At 48.0% G+C, this 22,067-nt stretch overlaps 1 protein-coding gene and 1 long non-coding RNA gene across 2 annotated transcripts; one reads left to right on the forward strand and one right to left on the reverse strand.

The window, feature by feature from the left end:
* Positions 1 to 8,278: 8,278 nt before the first annotated feature.
* LOC109248605 (uncharacterized) lies at positions 8,279 to 11,265 on the reverse strand. Its single transcript, XR_008422226.1, has 2 exons — positions 9,042 to 11,265; positions 8,279 to 8,811 (listed from the first exon to the last, which is right to left on the reverse strand). It is a non-coding gene; the product is annotated as an uncharacterized LOC109248605 (long non-coding RNA).
* A 789-nt stretch (positions 11,266 to 12,054) lies between these two features.
* On the forward strand, positions 12,055 to 19,904 carry TMEM200C (transmembrane protein 200C). Its single transcript, XM_019418422.2, has 2 exons — positions 12,055 to 12,534; positions 15,437 to 19,904. Exon 2 carries the CDS (start codon positions 15,532 to 15,534, stop codon positions 17,434 to 17,436), a length of 1,905 nt encoding a protein of 634 aa, XP_019273967.2. The 5' UTR covers positions 12,055 to 12,534; positions 15,437 to 15,531; the 3' UTR covers positions 17,437 to 19,904.
* Positions 19,905 to 22,067: the final 2,163 nt, after the last annotated feature.

Genomic DNA, 22,067 nt, shown 5'->3' on the forward strand with positions numbered 1-22,067 from the left:
CAGCAGCACTTTATTCCTTTTTCCTGCTCACCAGTATTTCTTTGTATGGGTGCAAATTTTGGTTATCCCTTCACAAGCTGATGGGCATTGAGCTGAGCTGTTTCCACTTTTTAGCTATTATGAATAACGCTGCTAGAAATGTTCGTGTACAAGTTCTTTAAGATATTTTTTAAGTCTCTTTACTTATTTTGGGAGAGAGAGAGAGAGAGAGCACATGAGCACACGCAGGGGGAGGGGCAGAGAAAGAAGGAGAGAGAGAATCCCAGGCAGGCAACTCGCTGTCCGTGCAGAGCCTGATGTGGGGCTCAAACTCACAAATCATGAGATCATGACCTGAGACAAAATCAAAGAGTTGGATGCTTAACCAACTGAGCCATCCAGGCGTCCCCCATTTACAAGTTTTATGCGGAAATATATTTTCATGTCCCTTGGGTAAATCTCTAGAATAATTGTGGATATGGTCAGATTTGTACTGGAATTGTATTAAGCTAAGGGAATGATTCGCATCTTTGCAATATTCAGTCTTTACATCCAGAAAGATGGTGTGTTACTTCATTTATTCAAATGTCAGAACCTCCTTCCAATTCTTCCACTGATATAGGCCCCTCAACTAATGGAATGCTGTACAATACTTCTAATTAATTTTTGTAGACCTCCCTTTTGCCCACAAATCCATTCACTGTCTTGTACATGGAAGGTGCTTGCCAGGTGCTTGCCAGGCACTTTCTTTGGTGTTCAGGACGCAGCAGCAAAAAGATCAGGTAGCGGCTCTCATCGAGCGTACTTTCTAGTCAAACAAAGGGACAACTTGCCTGAAATCTTAAAATAGCTGGCAGAATGGCAGCACGAGTTAGCATAGTTAGTGAGCAAGACTGGGAAGTGGGGGACTTAGTGTTCCAGGCAGAGTCTGGGGCCATCTTTCCAATCCAGAAGGCCTCTGAGATGCAAATGACCCACAGTTTTTAGACTAACCTACCCCGGAGATTTTGTCCCAAACTGTCAGGCTTACAGCGCTAGGAAGAAGGCCTGTCAGGAAGAATGGGTAAGTGCAGTCTTTGCTGGTTGTAGGGCAGGAGATCAGGACTCTCAGATACAAAATGACCTGTGACATAGCCAATGGGACATACATTCACAATCTCATCAGCGTGAAGGATCCTGTAATCCCTGTAAATTCCTAAGGTGTATCATTTATATTATGCTGGCTATTGGCCCATGGGATTGACAGCAAAACTCTAAAGAAATGTTGGGCTGTTTGTTTGGAGGGAGTGAGAAATGTGATAGGAATAAACATCCCTCTCTGAGCATGAGTTTGGAGAGAGAAATATCCCAAGCAGGAGAGAAGAGAGATGGCAGTGGCTACTTGTAGAAGACAAGGCGTGGGTTGCCTCCGTGGCTCAGGCAGTTGAGCACGCAACTTTGGCTCAGGTCATGATCTCATAGTTCCTGAGGTCAAGCCCCACGTTGGGTTCTCTGCTGTCAGTGCAGAGCCTACTTCAGATCCTCTGTCCCCTCTCTCTCTGCCCCTCTCCCACTCATTCTCTCCCTCCATCTCTCTCTTCCCCCCCCCCTCAAAAATAAATAAAACATGAAGAAGAAGGAGAAGAAGAAGAAGAAGAAGAAGGAGGTGATGGTTGGCGGGATCTCTGAGCCCTGCTGAGCAGATGACGAGGAAAGCCCAGAGAGGCTGTATAGATGAGGAAGGGCCTCCGGCAAAGGGAGAAGAGGCACTTCCTTCCAGAGGCACAGGGCTCATGCCCCTTTCGCCTGAAAATCCGAGGAGACTCGGGGTGGAAGAAGGACCCACCTGGAAAACCGCCAAGAGGATTTTGCAAACGGCTAGTCCATCACCATCAACCTCATACAGAGACGCTGTGATGAGAAAGTGTTAAATAATCTGCACGATGAACACTTCCGATGTGACACTCAGGATGGAAATGCAGAGGGGTGTTTGAATTCAACGTGAGTTTATTAGCTGATTTACGGAGAGAAATATTGCATGAAATGTTTCTTCAAAAACGGACTCAAAGTGGGTTGAACTCTTGCTCTGTCTTAAAACAATATAGGTCTCTGGGTACTGATCCCTCTGAGAATAGTGAAGTTCTGAATACAAATAACCAGAGGAGAAATTCCCCTGGTGATCCTGAACCTTCTGTGAGTTCACTAATGATCAGGAGAAGGGAGTAAACAGTACCCTAACTAGAGCTGAGACAAGCGAAGGAAGTATTATAGACACCCATAAGGATAGAGCACGATAGCAGAAGATTTGCTTGGATAAGGAAAATGTGCTAGGGTGAAAAATACGAGGTTCAAATGGGGAAAAGTGCCAGCTAATACCTCTGGGGCATTGTCCAGAGAAACAAGGTAGTTAATGAGCTAGAGAAACCTGAAAAGCAGTGTTGCTGAAAGAGGCCAGAACAGAGAGAGAATAAGCAGGTAGGTGTTTGCTGTGTGATCCTGAAGGTCAACATGTTAAGTGGCAAAAGCAAAAATAAGAGCCAAAGACAAAGATCCTGGGTTGGCCAACCATGATGATAGGTAAGAGCATCTCTGAAAAATTATATTCTTGAAGAATACTGGTCCATAACTAGGTCAAGTTGTCCCCTGGCTCAAATAAACGAGTGTGTTCTTTTCCAGTTTTTAGGATGTTATCACACAAGGGTTCCTAGTTTCAAGGTTTTCTTCCCTAAGAAATTCCTGAAAATATTTGCTGCTTGCTATATTTCTATGTGAGAATCTATGTTAGAGGATTTGTGATGCAATCCAAAATCATCTTTATTTTAAGTTCGGTATCTCAAAATGTTCCCAAGAAGAGCTCTGAGATTTTCAAATATGCCACCTCCTGAAGAAGTTTGCGAGTCACTAATCCAAGTGAGGCAAAGTGCAGAGCAGTAGAAAGCCAAACTGAATAGCTTCTCGATGTTTTGGGACATTTTAATTTTACTGTTTTGTACAAAACGATGTTTCTGGTTACACAAGAGAAGTAGAAAGCACAGTGGCCTATTGACATTACGTAAAGGACCTGTCTCCAATTTCTATGGCCTTAAGCAAGAATATGAGGGATCGGAAGACAAGAAGGAACCTTTCAAAGCCATCTAGTACTCCCTTCAAATCACATCAGTCAATACCAACTATTCAACATTATGCATCATTTAAATAGCGCATTAATATGTATTGTGTCCAAGAGGTTATGCAACATGCCCTTGAGATTTTTATGGCTGCAAACACAAAGAGGGAATCAAATTATCCAGTTGACTTTCTACATCCTTTGTATAAAGAGGATATTCTCAGTCTCCACCTCACCTTGCGAGGTGAAGCATCACCCAGGAAAAGAGGACGGTAATTACCATTTTGCGGTGGTTTAGAAGCCATCTTGCTCAGAGCTGGAAGACTACAGCGACTTTTGATGTCTCCACATGGCAGTGGAGACGGGCCCAGATAATCAGAGAGCTGGTTCCATTGATGAAGTCCTGGAGCCTTTTAACTTCCTCCCAGCTGAGAAGCAGTGCTCTCGCCCCCCACCACCCCCCCCCAGCCACTGCCCCTCCCCAGTGCCCTCTGCGTTAGCAGACACCCTGCAGAAATTCCCTCAGGGCTTACAGAAGGACCTGGCAGAGTGTCTCTGAAATCTAAGACTTCTAAAGTAAGCCATTAAATATACGTTCTAATGTGCGGGCTCTTAGAGTGATGGCTGCAAATTACCGTCTCTTCTAATTCCCCTCCCTTGGGTCAGATGCTCAGTCTTCATCATAATATATTTATCTCTGTAAATGGGAAAAACAATTTCATGGGGGGGGGGAGGGGGGAAATGGAGCTTTAACACTGATTGATATCAAAATTTTCTATCATTTCATTAATATTAATGTCATCAAAGCCAGAAGTTTTAAGTGATTGGGAGGAATTTAAAGGAAATGTGTGACAAAGCCTTCTCACTTTTGTGAGGTGAATATATTAAGCTCTTATACAATTTGCTGTAAGTACTCAGAACTCCACCCACCTTTCTGTAGCCAAACCCTGATCTTTGGAGAAAGCGGCTTTGGAAAATAATAAAAATCAGGTATATTCTGAAACATTATCTCTGCTTTTTCTACGTATCATTTTCCAACATACCATACCAATATTTCACCTCTGTACAAAGCTGTGTAATCAGTTTACTGTGTCTGTCAGGAAGTGATGTTGGCATCTTTCTTGACAGAAAAATATTTGTGAGTCTTTCCTGAGGTAATGATACTTCAATTTTCTTCAGTATAAAGAAGCCAGCTTAGAGAGATATCAGTAAGACTTTACAGAAATTCAAAACTAAATTTAGTGTAAAAACTGTTGCATGATTTTCACCGTCAGACAGAAAACTTACATTAAGGTTCTCTTGAGCCCATTTTAATCATTTAACATGTCTTTTGTGGTTCTCGTAAGATCAGGAAAGTTCCATCAGGTGCAAATATGCCTATTAGTGCCGATTTACTGGCTTTATGTATTTAGACATATATTTGCTTTGTGATGGTAACCTGGGTGATTCGGTTTTCTCTTTTGCTAGGACTCTTAATACCTCGAAGAATAAAAATGCATTGTAGATGTTATGATGAGGTCATCTGAAAGATATGTGTCATAAAAAAAAATAATAATAATTGGGTGGCACCCTCTCCAAATGTGAGATTTAATTCTCCACGTGGCCCTTTGACTCCTAAGGATCTTGAGCCCCGACCATTAAGATTCCATGTTCAGTTAACTCAGCGGTGGGGATGCCAGAGCCTTGTGAGGCTCAGAGAGGCCCGCTACCCAAATGGAGCACATTGTGGGACTCACCCAATGGTCACAACGGCATGGCTGGGGGACTGAGGAAACCCACGCTTACTTCAAAACATAATTACCTAGGGGCTCAGAAGGGAAGGGGGTGGGGCGCCTGGGTGGCTCAGTCGGTTGAGCATCCGACTTCGACTCGGGTCATGATCTCACACTCATGGGCCCAAGCCCCACGTCGGGCTCTGTGATGACAGCTCAGAGCCGGGAGCCTTGCTTCGGATTCTGTGTCCCCCCCATCTCTCTGCCCCTCCCCCGCTCACACTCTGTCTCTCTCTCTCTCTCTCTCAGAATAAATAAACATAATAATGAAAAAAAATTTTTAAAGAAGGGAAGGGGCTGACAGAGTGGAGGCCAGAAAGCCACTGCCATGTAGAATACAAAGCAATTTGAGAAACATCTCCCTGTCTCTTGTGGATCTGACCCAAACTTCATAGGTAGCCTTTACCCTCCGTCGCATCTCCAGTACCCAGCTCAGTACCCGACACATGATAAGGACTCTGTAACTATTCACCGTTACCATCACGACCGCTAACATCTGAATACAGCAGCACAAGCCTGGCTGCCTGTATCCCAAGAAAGCCCTACAGTGGCGGCTCCAAAATTTCGGCACAGAATATGCTTAGGGACAGTCATAGGGTGTGACAAGGAACACTGAGGTAGCAAGTACTCCTATTTTGCTTCTACACGTTCACTTAGGGGCACTTTCTGGGGTAGCAGAGGTAATGGGACCAGAGCGCCTCTTCCTCACAGCTACTCCTCTAAAGTGCCACTGATGATCTTGTCTCTCGCTCACAGCTACCTGAAAAGAGAGAAGTTATAAATCACCCTTTACAGACAATACAACTACATCCGGACACTTAAGTAACTTGCTCCATATCACATGGCCAGAAGGGGCCAAGTTACTCGAGTAGCAACAGGTAATCCAAAAACAGAGTAATTTGGCCTTTTACAAAGCCGGATCCAGGACTCAAATCCACCAAAGTGGTTTTTTAGACAGATGCATACACCTGAAATGTGATGGAGTCTAACTTTCCTCTTCAGTGTGAGCTAAAACACCATGCTGGCTGCCCTACGGTAAGAAATGCCTATCTGGCCACAGATGTTATACACCTCTGGGTTCATTATTTGAAAATATCAGTTAAAAGCAAAATTCTCTCTGTGTCACTCACGTATGCACACACACGGGCAAAGATGGGGATCTGGTCCCTCATCCCTAAAGTGGGAGGTCTGGACCAGAGCAGGGTCTCACCAAGTTTGATGTGCATAGGAAATCATCTGGGCATCTTGTGAAAACGCACATTCTGATTCAGTAGGTTTGAGACGGAGCCCAAGATTTTGCCATTTCTAGCAAGCAAGGTGCTGCTGCTACCACTCCACAGATGACACCGGAAGAGGCCCCTTCCTGTTGCAAGCGTCTTGGCATATCTACCATGCCCCTACTCCCTGGTCCCGACACCTATCAGAGGGATCATGTCCATTACTGCTCACCTGCCCAGCTGCAAGCCTTCACTCCGCTTACCCACTTATCCAAATCTCTTCCAGGCCTGGAGTGGGCTCCACATCCGTGAGATCCGTGAGGTATTCCTTAACTCCTTTTTTTTCTCCCCAGTGGTCATTTTCTTCTAAACACCCCAGCATTAGAGGTTTACTCTCTTGCCTTGCATTGGTCACTAACGATTTCTGGATGAGATCTAACTAAATTATAGGCTAGTAAGGACACGTCCCTTCATTCTTTTCTCTCAGTAAGAATGCTTCCAAATGGTCACCTTTTTTTTCAGTCTTAGTTCTCCGTATGCATGTCATTCCTTGGTGGCCTTCCCTGAATGCCCAGTCTAAGTTACTATACATCTCAACCATGATCTCGCGGTCCAGGGGTTTGAGCCCTGCGTTCAGCTCTGTGCTGACAGCTCAGAGCCTGGAGCCTGCTTCAGATTCTGTGTCTCCCCTTCTCTGCCTGCCACACCCCCCCCCCCCCCACCAAGTCACGCACTCTCTCTCTCTCTCTCAAAAACAAACATTAACATTTTTTTTTAATTAAAAAAAAACAAACAGAAAATGCTTTGTGGATCCATCAGAGACCTGTCACCAGAGCACTAATCTTGGGACTCTCACGTGTCTTTATTCTTGAAAACCAATTCCTTGTCTGTGTTCCTTCTTTCCTGCTGGGTACTCACAGCGGCCCACATCACAACTAATTCTGAAAGGAGACCAGACATGTGAGCTCCTATCAGTTTCCAGTAAGTTTCCAGCAGGACAAATCTCTTCTCTCACAGAGCTTGTAGATTCTAAGAAGTAACAGGAGAGACATACCTGTGGACATTTAGGATCCGTTTGGGGAACACAGGGCAAATTTAGATGTCATCTTTCCTTGGTTTCTCCACTGACGGAGCCCTCTCTGTAAAGCCCTTTCCTAGCTCAGCTTTGATCTGCTCTCAGGCCTGCCAACACACCCGTTTCTCATCTCAGACCTCAATTATTTTATAAGACATACAATCTGGCTTTGATAGTGTACATGGAAAACGGTAGAAAACGCAGGCTTCAGGGGGATATCTGAATGTGCAAAAATGAACCCACTTATTAGAGAAAACCTCCCCGGTTGGTCTCTAATCAAGAGCTTAGTGATTTGTAATGTTAAGAATGAATGAAGCCGAAGGCAGAAGCGAAGGCTGCTATTGCCATGTGCCATTTATCTGCAGCGGAGGTAGAGACCCCGTCTCCTGTGTTCTAAGGAATGCTCTGTAGACTTTTCCTGATCATCATTTCCTTTCCTCTGTAGTGAAAGCTTTTGGGCTTGAACTCTTTGACACCCTTCAGACACACAAGAAATAGGTTTGATCGTGACCTTGACACTAGCATGAGTTTACCTGTTTGCAAACTGAAGTTCTAGAAAGTGGCACTGAGTTCAGTCTCTCGGGGGTTCATCTATGGGACTCGGAGGCGGAGGCAGGCACCCGTCCCTCCCCCAGGGCAGTGTTGCATGGGGAAGGGCTAGAAACGCCAACCGCGGAGCCTCTAACTGTGAGAAAACCCAAGAGCCAGGGCCGCCTGGCTGTGGAAATGCTGTTCCTGCTCCCTCTAGGGTCTGCTCAAGCTTTTTCTGCCTCTTCTGTTCCCAAGGAAATCTAACGAGGCCTTAACGTACTGTTGCATTTCACATTTTCTATCAGGCTCGTTTATCTTTTACACATGCCATGAAAAACACCTGTGAGGCTACCAAGGTATGTTGTGTTGGAGTTGCAGATAGAAGGCAGGCGGCCCAGGGTGCCTGGGAGGCGCAGTCAGTTCAATGTCCGCCTCTTGGTTTTGGCTCAGGTCATGATCTCACGGTGCTGTGAGTTCAAGCCCCGCACTGGGCTCCACACTGTCAACCTGCTTGGGATTCTCTCTTTCCCTCTCTCTCTCTCAAAATAAATAAATAAACTTAAAAGACAAGAGGCCCAGTTAAATCTGAATTTCAGAGAAACAACAAATCATTTTCAGGTTTATGCCCCCAGCAATATTTTTATTTGCTAAATCTATTGCTTAGCTTATCGCTTGCTTTTGTCACGCTTTAGTCTGTCATGTTGCCTCTTACTGGCAGGTGTACGAGGAGGGTGAAGGAGCAAGAAGGAAAGAGGAGGAATTTTATGCCCTGTGTCCAGCCTTGGGATCACAGGTTCCTTCTTCTGCTTTCGAGATGACAGAAGAGGGCTTGAGAGGCCTTCCTGTGATATCCTCAAACCTTCCAGGCCAAAGAATGTTCTCTTGGTCGTGTTTTCACAGACTTCGAATTTGACTGTAGAGTGGTGTGAGTTTGAAAGCTGGGCTCTCCAGCAAAGTGAAATTAAAGGGTCCCGGTGAACCGCAAAGCAAGGAAAGCAGCCACAGAGAAAGTGTCTCCGTTCTCCTGGACACAGCAGGCTTTCGTGAATGACACTGGTCCTATGCCACACGGATGCCACAGTTCACACACGGCAGCTGATTGTGTAACTCCGTTCCGTGGAGGTTAAGTGCAGATACGGTCCCATGTGGATCCTGGCGAATAGGAACAGAATGGGAGAGTGAGGAAAACAAACTGGGAGAAGACGTTAGGACTAACAAGGTTGAAAGCTAAATTTAATGAGTGTTTACCGCGTGCTACGCATTAATTTACAGGAACTAAACTTGTTGATTCCTCACGATAATGCTGTGAGGTAGGTGTTGGTGTCATTATCCCCATTACAAATGAGGAAACTGAGGCAGCCGAGATCAGGTCATTTACTTACTTAAATGAAGTAGCTGGTTAGGGGAGGATACAAACTGGTTCCAGAACCCACTACACCAAACTACCTCAATCTCCTTCCTCAGCCTGAACCATCTGTGACAGCAGGGCGTGCGGAGAGGTCCCAGTTGCTGAGCTGTCGACACAAGCAAACCTGTCCCCCCTGCAAGCTTCCGGAGACCAAGAGGGGCCTGTGTGGACCCCTGGCCGGGCATCTTCTCCACTGAGCAGCCCCGGGAGCCCAGATAGGGGAGCCAGGCCAGGCTGATGAAATGATCAGGGGAAGCAAATGGGTTGTGAATAAATGATGAAACTGAAAGAATTACATAAGGATTGTTTTTAAGAAAGAGCAAGAGCAAATGACAGGTTTCAGGTCAGAGTTTAATCCAACTAAACGAAGCTCATCTGTTTCCTCTTCTTTTTTTTCCCAAGGCCTTCATTGCCCTCTTGCTACAACATGTTTCAAATATTGTCCTGAGCTCTGAGTTCTTGAGAAGCCAAGGAATGACCACGATTAGGTAGCCTTAGCCTGTTAGTCCTTAGCAGGGTGACAGGGGTATCCCACAATCCCAGAAATCATCTCTACTGAAATGGCCAGTGAACTTAGGGAGAAAATAACTCCAGAAGGGCCAAGATCATCACTGTTGCTTTAAAAATAACTCTACGTAACTCAGAAACCCCTAGGAATGTATGTTGATACCATATTATTACAGAGGTTAAAGGACCCTGCTGGAAACAGATGGGATCTATCTGATTTCCTCTGATACCCTGAGCTAACAACAAAGAAAATTACTGAAGGTGGGAACACTCGGGTTAAATGGAACAGTTCGAAGTTCCAAAGAACTCAGTCTGGAAGGACGCCTCTGAGTAAGAAATCATAAATCTTAATGCAGTCACCAACATAGCTAGAAAAACTAGCTATGTCCAAGGCCTGTTCATCTAGAAAAGGATTCTTCTCTTCTCCAGATCACTCAAATGAGTTTTCAAGGTACAAATGATGGCTATAATATATGCAGAAATTAGAAACTGTTAATGACTTAATCCCTCTGAACTCCTAATGAAGTTCTGCAATATTATCCTCTGTATACAGCTTAGCGCACGGAGGCCCACAAAGGATAGGAGTCACCACCCGTGGTCCCCTGGCAGCCAGCTGTGTAATAAAATGAGATCTCAGATCCTGTCTTTGTACAAAACATCAGCTTATTATTGACATTCAAGAAATCTGGAAGCTTGGAGCCCAAAACCCTTTAAAGATGACAAGCTAGACTTAGTTATTTCTCCTTTGCAGTGATTTCTCTAAAAGGAAACAATCCAGTATGGAATTAAAACTCTCCGTTTATATGGCTTATTTTCTAGCATTCAAAATCTGAGCAGGAATAGAGAGGTGGAAAGAGGTGTGCTGGGAACACTTTGATCGTCATCCAGATGCATTATTTGCTTGGAAAGGGTATCAGAGGTCACCTTTCAAACAGGCAGGTGCAGGGTTTCCTTTAAGGAAACACTTCTCCTTCAGCCCGGCCATCACTCCACAATCTCCACCTCATGTAACATGGTCCACATTTATATCATTGAATCTGTAAGTGTTAGTATCCTTAGTGTTCTTTTGGGAAAGTGTCTGCTTGAGCTTTAAACACAAGTGAATGCTGTGTATGTGAGGAGGAACAATCTTGTCACCAGAACTGTGGCCAGCAAAGCCCTCCTGTGTGGGTTCTGTGGATCCTTAAACAGCAAAACTCAGTATATCCAATACCCACTCAAAACCACCATCGTCACAAGATTTCTGTCTGGACCCCAAAGTTCAGACCGCCCTTGTCTGTCGTCTGCTCTTCTCTTCCTTTCTTCCTGAATCCTGGCTGCCTCACTTCAATAGATAATTAAAATCTTTCTTACTTTCTCAATACTCCGTGGGGAAATTCCACTTTGAAATTCTCTTTTCCCTGTCATTTTTACTTTACAGTTGGGAGGACAGGGATGAGCTAGGAAACAGGATCTCTCTCTCCCTCTCGCATTTTTAAAATGACGTAGGGAGTTTGGACATCCTCCCTACCCCCATCTCCCCTCTTTGATCCTAACCCTGATTCCTGGAGAATTATAGTTTTCCTTTTAATGCTTGCTGATTACCGCACGGGGTGGGAGCAGGACCGGCTGCCCAAGGAAGCGCCCCGGAGAGCCGATTCTAATCTCCGCGGAGCCCCAGCTGCCCCGCGTCGGGGGGGTGGGGGGGTGGGGGGGGGACGCCGAGGTCCCCAGGAGGCCGGTCACAAAGCCCGGTTCTGCCGGAGCGCGAGAGCAGCAGACACTGGCTGCCCCGGGCCCGCGGTGCGCCCAGCGCGGCGGGGGCGGCTCCACTCCGCCGGCCCGAGTTCGCTGGGGGACAACTTACTGTGCTCGCTGTGCGTCCACACTGCAAACTCCCAAGCGGGAGGGGGAGAAACAGCCAAGGCTGTGTCGTGTCCGAGAGTAGAGGCAACAAAAGAGGAAAGGGGAGAGGGAGGAAAGGAGGGAGGGCGGGCCGGCTGGAGACGCGGGCACTGCCCCCTCTCTCTCACCCAGAGCGCCCCTCGGATGCTGATGGGGAGACCCTCCAGGAGAGACGGCCTTTTCTTGGGGCCCCCTCCGACCCGCTGCTCAGACAGGTAGTTGGAGGGAAAAGAACAAAGCTCCCAGGGCAGGCGGGCGGCGGTCCCGGGGCGCCCCGGGGGCGGGGAAGGCAGAGGCCGAGGCGCCGCGCGCCCCGCGCTCCCCGCCGGCGCCCCCCGCCTCCCACCCCGTGCCCGGGGCCCCTCGCCGGCCCCCCCATCCGCCTCCCCTCGCGCCTCCGGGTCCTCCGGGAAGCGCTTCCCCCGAAGGCACCGGCGGCCGGCTGCGGAGGAAGTGGGGGGAGCGCAGGGAGGGCGGCGCGGCGACGGGGGGGGGGGGGGCAGCGCCGGGGAGGAGGCGGGGGGCGGGGCGGGGGGCGGGTGCGCCCCCGAGCAGCGGAGTCGGGCCGGGTACCGACTGCCATCCTGCCGCAATTTCCCTGTGTCATGGCTCCGGTCTCTTAGCAACAGCCGCCAGTCCGGCCGCCCCGAGCAGCGCCAGCCGCCGCCGCCGCCGCCGCCGCCGCCGCGGGCTCAACTCCACCCGGCGGAGCCCGGCGCGCCGCAGCCACACAAAAGAGGCGCTGGGGCCGGCCCGGGAGCGCCGCGGCGGGGCTCGCCGAGAGGCGCAGGAGGAGCGGCGGCGGGGAGCACGGCTCCGAGGCAGGATGCGGGCTGCGGAGGACCTGACACTTCTTGGAAACTCTTGGAAATGGCTCCCGCCACGGCAGCGGGGGGAGCTGCGAACCTGGGGCGGGCGCTCGCCCCCGCTGGGCTGCTGAGCCGCTCTCGGCTGGAGGGCCCCGAGGCGCTGTCCCTGCGCCCCGCCGTCGGCTCGGGCTGAAAAAGTTTCTCCATGGTTCCTTTGTGTCGCCCGAGCGCCCGTTCGCCGGCCCTGAGCTGCCCCAGCCTTCCCGGGTAAGTGAGCGATATTGTTTGCTTTTAGTGCTGCCATTTTGAGCAATTCCGTGAGTCCTCAGCCCCCGAGCCGCCCCTCCCCTCCCCTGCGGCCCCAAGCCCCGGTCCCCGGGCTGCTGCTGTTCGGGGAGAGTCGTTTTCCTAGGCGGGCTGCACGGGATGCGCTGCCCAGAAAAAGCGAGCTCGGGATTGCCCTCACTTCGCTCCTGCCTCTTGTCTTTCCAGAGGCGGACTCCCAGCTGCTGCACTCATGTGACTCCAACAGAAATAAGCAGACCCAAAAGCAGGGCAAGGGGTTCGCTGTCCAGCCAATTAGGGAGTGGGGGTCGAGGACCTGGATTGAGTCCCGGGCAGGGCGCTCCCAGCCTGTGGGCTGGGAGCCTCAGACGCCGAGTGGAGCTTAATCCATCATGAGCAGAGAAACTTGAATGTCTCTCTTGGAAGCAGTTGTATTTTTAGACATCCCTCCTTTGCTTTCCCCCATGCTCCATTCCTTAACCACGGAAAGACCAGCACCAGGCAGTAAATTGCGAGGGCAGCCAACCTCGACTGCCAAGTTTGTTTCCCTTCATTATGTATGAAGAAAAGCCTCAAAGGTGGGTCTTCCTTGCCATCTGACTTTTGTCAGTATTTCACGTCAGATGGCAATACATTACAATGGAGTTCAGCTTTCAACAGAGCTGAAGGAATAATAAACTAGGGAGTTAATTACTAGCTATTAAACTAATTTTAAAGATCTGTAAACGATTGCTGAAATCCATTCCAATTTTCTTTACATTCTGTCTACCCAAAGCCAAAGCCGCCTTATTGGGGAGAAAAACAGGTGGATACCTTCTTTCCCAAAGATGCTCAGCATTCTGGTGCACCTTAGCAATGCCCAACAAAACGTTAGCCCTTCTCTCCTCTTGGAGAGCCACTGTGCCAACTGAGTCTAGGTTTGTTTCTAAAATGTCTGGCTGCTAAAACCTTAAAATAACTGCAGATCTCCAGATTATTGCATTAAAGATGCTGTAGTCTAGGGATCACTTAAAACAGCAGTCTCTATGTTACAACTACACAATAAATGTGCTTATTTTGGGGGATGACAGATGAACAGTAGCTACTCTTTTTTTTTTTTTTTTTTTTTTTTTACAATCTGTTTGTACTTACTGGTGCAGCCTCTTTTTAAAACAAAATTGTGAAGGCTTATAGATGTATTCTCTACGAACCCCTCTAACCTACCTAGTATTTCTCTTTAGTGAAAACCAACTAAGTTCCAAGGAGACATTGATTTGCAAACATTGCAAAGAGATGATTACCATTTGCTTTTCCACGAGTGGAGAAAAGATTCTGCCTATATTGATGTAATGGAGGGGATCAAGGGCCAAAGCTCTTTACCCAGGCACCAATTAAAAGCAAAATTCTTCCTAAGTAATCCCACATATTCAAAGGGTAATTTATTCGAAAACATGAATTATTTCATAAAGGGCAAAATACCAAAAGGCTTGTGAGTGGTATCTGAGCCTTTCAAATTCATACAATGCCCTTAATTTTAGCATCTCTATTATAGGAGAGAACACAACCAATGGAACAGAAAATGTTTTACTCTGGGGATCCAGCAGGATTGAAATTTTTAGAAGCTCACAGATATCTGCAAAGACACATCTGTGCATTTACCTACCTGGGGTTTATTATATTAAACAACCAAACTTTCTATAGGATAGTCCATGGATCCTTGCCACCCTCCCTTCCTAAACACGACCTCATGAGAGAAAGATGAAGAAAACAGCTCTCACTTGGGGAGAGGTCATTCTACAAATCATCATTATTATGTAGACTGCTGCACCTAATTAATTGCCTATTCATTTGAATATTGGGAATCTGAAGAGTGCTGTTGGCACATTAATAAGGGGTCAGAAAGCTATTATGGCAGAGTGGCTATTTTTTTTTTTCTTTTTAAGATTGTAATTTTCCCACAGGAGGAAAAAAAAAAAAAAAAAGGTCTTTCTCTTAGAGATTCTAGGGGACTTCTTAAATTCCCTGATGAGGTTTAGCACATGATACCTTTAAGGGAGTTCCTCTGAGGGAGGAGAGGAGGCCAGAAGGAAGAGCTCAGTTACATAACCAGTTACCTAAAACTAAATATTCCACCCCAAGAAGCTGTCCAGATGTTGCAAAAAAAAGTGATGAGGAAAAGGCTGCTTGTCTTTAGCTGTAGGAACATCAAGAGGTGGGAGACAACTTTCGAAAGGGATTTATTATCAGAGGATTGACGTAGTTCTGGTGTTCTCCCCGAAATGAACTCTCCATTAATTATTTGCAGTATATAAGCCGTCTGCCTGCCAGTATGTGACCTTTCATTTTCATCCAGTGATGAAAATTGCTTTTGTCATTATAAAACAGTAACTTTTGTGACTGTTTTAGTGACTTTGAGCTAAACATTGACAAATTCCTCTGCTTAGAGACTTGAACCTCCTGAACTGCTCCCTTGGGCAATCTTCCTATTCCCACAGGACAAAGGGAAAGGCTTTTGCCACGAAAGTCCTCAACCACCTCTTTGAGCCCCCACATTTAGTTTCTACTAATGGTCAGCCCTCCTTCAGCTGCCAGCTGGGAGGGTTTGAAATGAGCCTTGCTGGAATATCACCTACAGAGTGTGTGGGATGAGGGAGGGGGAAGAAAGAAGGCGTTCTCTCAAATTGTTTTATCACCTCCTATCAGTGATTGCAACAGCGTTTCTCGGCCCTAATCCATCTACCCCACCCCCTGGCCTCTACATTCGGCACTCCAGTTAGTGGGTAGCCCTGGGCTGGGGGGGGGGGGGGTACACATGTGGCGAGACCTGGGAGCAGGACAGTCGCAGCGCGTGGGATGTTGCTGCAGCCAAGCCTATACCCTCTGACTGTCTTCCTCTGCTTTGCAGCAGGAGGAGGTGGCCGAGCAGCTAGTGGGCAGTTGGCGCCCCCCACTACTCAAGCCTCCGCCCCAGAAACTAGCCGCGCACCGCACGGGCTCACCATGATCGCCACCGGTGGCCTACTGAGGATTTCCGCCAGAAAGCAGGATCCCCTCCGGCCCCCAAGCCAGGTCCCCAAACGCAAGCGGAAAGCCAAGAAAAGGCGCAAGAACGACGTAGTGGTGGTGAAAGGCAAGCTAAAGCTGTGCTCCATCTCGGGGCTCATTGCCCTCTGCGGGATCCTGGTGCTGCTGGTGGGCATAGCCATGGCGGTGGTGGGCTACTGGCCCAAGGCCAACGGGGCCAATAGGGAAGGGGGTAAGCAGCTGCCGCCCGCAGGCAGCGGCCACCGCGTCCCGACCTCGGCCAGTGGCAGCAGCAGTGGGAGCAAAAACCGGTCCAGGAGCCACCTGGGGACTCCGGGGGGTGTCAACTCCAGTTCGGTGGGTGCGCCCCGAAGCACCCCTCCAGCGCGGTCAGCCTCCCCTTCGTCTTCCTCCACGTCCGTGGGTTTCTTCTTCCGCATCTTCTCCGGATACCTGCACTCCGACAAGCTCAAGGTCTTCGGGCCCCTCATCATGGGCATAGGCATCTTCCTCTTCATCTGCGCCAACGCGGTGCTCCACGAGAACCGAGACAAGAAGACCAAGATCATCAACCTGCGGGACCTCTACTCCACCGTCATCGACGTGCACAGCCTCCGCGCTAAAGACCTGGCGGCCGCCGCGGCTGCGGCCGCCGCCGCCGCCTCCTCGTCCTCCGCCCCCACCTCGGCGACCCCCGGAACCGCGCCGCTCAACGGCTTCCTCAGCTACGTGCAGTCGCGGGGCCTGGAGCTGAAGCCCGGGAGCTGCGGCGGCGGCTCAGGGGACGCCTTCGGGGCGGCGGCGTTGCTGGCCAGGGGCTCGTGGCCTCACCCCGCGTCGCTAGGCGGGGGCGGTGGCGGGGCCAAGGAAGCCGCGTCCCCGCCGGACCTGGCCTCGTCTCCGCGCTGCCCGCGGGAGTCCCCGAGCCTGACGGAGGCCGTGTACAGCATCTACCGCGAGCGCTCGGGCGTGGCTGGCCGTCGCCGGGCCGCCGCCGCCGCCGCCGCCGCTGTGGCCGCTGCCGCCGCCGCCACCGCGGCCGCCAGCAGCGGCGGCAGCCCGGCGCCCTGCAGCCCACCCGAGAGCTGGGGGCGCCAGAGCACCGCCAGCTCCCTCGTGGGCTCTTCGCTGAGCGCCTTCGCGTTACTACCCTTGCAAGGGGACCGCGACGGGGATGGGGACGGGGACGCGGAGGGCTTGAGCTGCAGCTGGCAGAGGCCGCCTGGGGAACGCGGCTCCCGGGAGATCCCAAGGGGCGAGCTCGACCTGAGCTTGACCGACCTCCGCGGCGCCCCGGGCTGCTCGCGTTGGGCGCCCAGCGAGCTGGAGGAGCCCGAGGGCGCGGCGGCGGCGGCGGCGCGCACCGCCAGGGGGCAGGGTGGCCGCCTGCCCAGGACCGGCAGGTACGCCGCCCTGCGGCGCCGCAGCACTAGCGGGCTCCCGGACTACCGGGCGCCGCCGTCCCCCGAGCCCCCACCCTCCCCGCGCAGCGCGGAGCTGGACTCGAGCCTTCTGGCCCAAGCTGCCTCCCCCTCCCCGCCCCTGCGGCTGGAGGACTCGCCCCCCGCCAGGCCGGACTCGCCGAGCTCCCAGTCGGACGACCCTTCCTGCTGCAATAAGGGCTACAGCCCCCTGCGGGAGGCTGGCACCTCTTTGGAGTCAGTTGTGCAAGCAGTAGCCAGTAAAAGTCCAGACTGTAAGGCCGCCACGGCCCCGGGTGTGGAGCCGAGCCCCCCGGAGGATCCCAGCCAAGGGCCACCTAAGGCCCAGCCACCTCAGCCGGTGCAGAGGCAGTTTACAAACAAGGAGAAACTCTTTATGATTTCCCGGTCTCATGCCATAGGGGTAGAGGATGGAGATCTGGAAAGTACTGGCATTTAGGGCAAGAGGGAGCAAGGGGGCGGGGGGGAGGGGTGGAGTGAGAAAACTGGGAAAATGCCCACTCCAATCGGCGAATTTAACATTTCCCTCTTTCCCTGTGGACTCATCCGAGGAAATCGTCCAATACCCAAAGAGCTGCAGAATGCTATCCTTGAATTGCGTTCACAAGATTCCTGTAGATAACTCCAAGCAAATTTTTTTTTTAAAGCCAGCTAGTCTTTTATGTCCGATGGTGATTGTACGTTCCATGAAAACCAAATGTATTAAAAAGTCAGCAATCTAGTTCATTAGATAAAATTCTCTTAATTTTCTTAGGATCAAAATAATATATTTTTGACAGTAACTGTGCACTTTACTCCAATTTCCCACTCCCCCCCCCTTCATTTCCCTAACCCTGTACTCTGCTGCTGGTTTTGTCCATAGCTGCTTGTGAATGACAAGCTTCCTTTCTCTTATGCTTTTGTGGAGCATGGAAGGGGTTGTCCGCAGTTCTTTTAGAACTGACCTTACTAGAGGAAGTCAAAGCCAGAAGCAGGAGTATGTCAGGAAAGAGCACTTTCCTTGCCCTACCCCACACTGCTCCAATAGCCCAAAGGCCTCTTTATTTTTTAAAAGGGTATTTACATTTTGCTACTAGGGTATCTGATGGAGAAGGGGAGGGGCAGCATCTAGATGGACTGTTACATTGCTAAATTCACTCTACCAAGTACACGATACTTTCTTGAGTATTATCACACGTGTATTGCAAATAGCGTTATTAAAAATCTTTTTTTAATAAAAGAAGTTTCCAAACAAACAGTTAACCATAATATTGCCTCCTTTTGCCTTGGAACTAATGCTTCTAACACATTAAACATTTAACAGTTCAGCTGTAAAATCTAAAATATTTTGCTATGACACTGTAATATGATAGTAGGTATCCGCCCCCAAAGTGCTCTGTGCTATCATGACTCCATCCATTTCCAGTATATTTTTAACTTTTAAATACAGGGTAGTATTGAACATTTGGGAGTTTCTCTTTCAAATAGAATGAGACATTAAATAAATAGTAATTTTCTATAATACTTCTAGTTTACCTCAAAGTATTAATTTATAGAGCACCAGGCTTAATGGCCCCTTTTCAGAACCATTTGACTTATTTGGTTTTGACTTTAAGTTCATGATCTCAAATCCATGGCCTACATAGGCTAAAAAGATAATGTTTTAATAATTTGGGAGATTGTTTACAGTTGATTTTATTAAAAGTCGGCTACTTACTCTTTAAGAATAGTAGACGAGGTACCATTTTGATGCCTCTTCCTTTGAATGTGAGAGCCGAGAATCTCCAGAATGGTATTACTTGCTTTTGGCCATTTGGAAATGAGACCTCATTGTAGGAGGCTAAAATACAGATTTTAAAGGAAAAAAAACAGCCAAAGATGTCATGTTTGGTCTCCCTGGGTGAAGCAGTGAGTGGGTCCAGTGGAAAGAGTGCAGATTCAGGAGTGAGACTAGACCCCAGCTCTCAGCATTTGCTAGCTGTGTAACTTTGAACAGAAACAAATGCTGAGTCTCAGTCATTCGATCTATGAAATGGGGATAATGAGACATACCTCATAAAGGTATGAGAGTGTTGGACAAGGGGTTATAGGTACAGAGCAGAGTACCTGGCTCAGAGTGTGTACTCAGTAAATTGTTCCTGTAATTACTATTGTCATTATAATAAGTTGTCTGCATGCACTATAGAAGAGTAACCCTTCCTTCAACTTGAGCTCAAGAAAGCCTGGCTAAAATCTGGAATATCCACTTATTATCTGCATAACCTTAGGCAAATCACTAATCCCTCTGGGCTTCAGGTGGATGATAGAATCTCTCTGATTGCCTTCAGCTCTAGAAGCTTTACTTCAATCCAGGGTATTTGTTTTGTCCTAGATATAATCATATTTGTACATACAACTTTGCAAAGTGAATATACTTCATAAACTACCATTTAGTGTAACTTTGAAAGGACCTAATTTATTTCCAGATTGGATCTGCATTAAGCTATTAACTCACTTTAAAGCTCTGGACTAATATATTTGGTTCTTCTGTATAGCATACATGAGCTTCCACTGGTAAGAGTGACAAGCAAGTGTAATGATACCTCCAGGCAGTGTTAAATTTCAAGCGTCTCAATATTGTTTTATCACACTCCCCCCGAATTTCTAATTTCCTTAGTTTCTTTTCTCCATCATCTTGCATATTGTGTAATACACTGGGTTTGATGGGCTGTTTTAAAGGGAAAACAGGGGCACCTGGGTGGCTAAGTCTGTTGAGCCTCTGACTCTCGATTTTGGCCCAGGTCATGATCCAAGTTTGAGATCAAGCCCCAAGTCCAGCTCTGCACTAAGCATGGAACCTACTTGGGGTTCTGTCTCCCCCTCTCTCTCTGCCCCTTCCCTACTCCTGGTGTCTCTCTCAAAATAAATAAATAAACATTAAAAAAAAAAGGGGGGGGGGAATAGGCTCCAGTGCTCTGAAATACTGTTTCTAGTCCTCAGAAAATGTACTGTAAGACATTTAGCAAATAATAAAGCCCTACCTCTTAGTTTAAACAGAAGTGGGCATAATAACATTTATCCCTTACAAACTTTAGAAAGTTCAATCCAACCAATTGACTAGACTCAACAATGCCAAGTGCCTGGTTATATGAAACAGATTAAACAGACACTTGTAGTTCAGAAATTAAATAACTTCAGGGGAGCCTGGGTAGCTAAGTCGGTTGAGTGTCCAACTTAAGCTCGGGGCATGATCTCACAGTGTGTGGGTTCAAGCCCCGCATCTGGCTCTGTGCTGACAGCTCAGAGCCTGGAGCCTGCTTCAGATTCTCTGTCTCCCTTTCTCTCTAGCCCTCCCCCTGCTTGCACTCTCTCTCTCTCTCTCTCAAAAATAAACAAAAAATAAATTAAATAACTTCAGCAATTTATCTTAGTATTAAATCGTATCTATCTTAACCATTCAGCAATTTTACTGGATCTTTTTTCTCCCCCTGAAGATAAAAAAGGCTAAGCTCAGTTTTTCAAGTCTTGGGAGGAGCCCAGGCTTTCATCGGCCCTCAGAAGGAGTCCTCTGCAATTATGCCAATGGTAATTTACAATCCTCCCTTTTGCAGGAGTGGAGATCTGCGATAATAATGCTAGATTTTTGCTCACTACTTCCTGTGGGCCATGTTCTGTTCTACATGCTTTGTGTATATTATCTCAATTACTCCTCGCAGCAGCTCTGTTGAAGTAACATTATTATCCCCATTTTACTGAGAAAGACACTGAGGTCAGGACGGTGGAGCGCTTGCCCAGGTTCAAACAGCTGGTAAATGGAGGAGCCAGGATTTATACAGAGTTTTGAGGATTCTCTGGACCTGAACCCAAACTGGCATTTCTAGAGACCATCAGAATATCCTCTACCTTCTTAGCTTCCTGCTAGATCCTTTCCCAGAAACTATTCTTAGAGACTTGCAGAGAAGTGTTAGGGTGCATGGCCAGTTTAAAAGCTGGAATTTGCGGGGTGCCTGGGTGGCTCAGTCGGTTAAGCGTCCGACTTCAGCTCAGGTCACGATCTCGCGGTCCGTGAGTTCGAGCCCCGCATCGGGCTCTGTGCTGACAGCTCAGAGCCTGGAGCCTGCTTCGGATTCTGTGTCTCCCTCTCTCTCTGCTCCTCCTCCATTCATGCTCGCTCTCTCTCTCTCTCTCTCTGTCTCAAAAATAAATAAACTTAAAAAAAAAAAAGCTGGAATTTGCATTTAAGTCTTCAGGCTGGCATCAACAAAGCTTTTCTCGGTGCGACTTGCAGGGTTTGTTGTACCAAAATCAACAGGACTATTTGAAGGGATCTTGGACATCATGGAACCCTTCCCTCCTTTATTTATAAATGAGATTGCTAAGAATTAGAAAGATGACAATTTGTTCAAAGGCAAATAAAATAGCAATGGCAGGACTAGAAAGCTAAGACTGTTGTGATTGCAACAGTGGGCATACACATCCCCCCTCCTCTACCAACCGAAACTCTGTCCTGTACGAACTAGCTGGGCGAAATGGGCAAGCTGCTTAGCCTCTCTGTGTCTCAATTTCCTTTTCCATACAATGGTAATAATAATGCTCCCTACCTCTAGGGGACCGGACTGAAGATTCAATGAATTACCGTCTGTGTAAGAGCGTTTGCAACAGGCATGGCACATGGAGAGTGTCATAAAAAGTTTTTTTTTTTTAGTTTTATTTAAAATAGAATTAAACTGTTAAACCAAATCATTTTGTTTGACTTTCCTTTTTATTCACAGAATAATTTCAGGTTTAAAATTCTAAAGTTTAAGGCAACATAGCATAGGGGCTCAAAGTATGCCTTGGAGGGTTACATAACACTTCACCTAGGTTTCCACATCGTCAAGGGAGATAATAAATAGCATCCGACTCGTGGCATTCATTATTTAAATGAGGGCTAGATACACTAATATACTCAAAGAACTCAGAACCACTCCTGGCACAAATAAACCTTCAGTCACTGTGAATTACTGCTATTAAGGCAACATACAGAAAATTAATTAGTAGGCTAAATTTATTACTCAGTTGTTAGGGACAGCCATAAACTTACTGTGCTGAGAAGTCTTTAGAGTTTAAGTA

Source organism: Panthera pardus, unplaced genomic scaffold, assembly GCF_024362965.1.
Source record: "Panthera pardus isolate Hobbes unplaced genomic scaffold, ASM2436296v1 HiC_scaffold_15, whole genome shotgun sequence".
Taxonomy (NCBI): domain Eukaryota; kingdom Metazoa; phylum Chordata; class Mammalia; order Carnivora; family Felidae; genus Panthera; species Panthera pardus.

Bases quoted from the DNA above. Each gene is read 5' to 3' on its own strand.
- TMEM200C (XM_019418422.2), top strand. From the start codon at position 15,532: ATGATCGCCACCGGTGGCCTACTGAGGATTTCCGCCAGAAAGCAGGAT.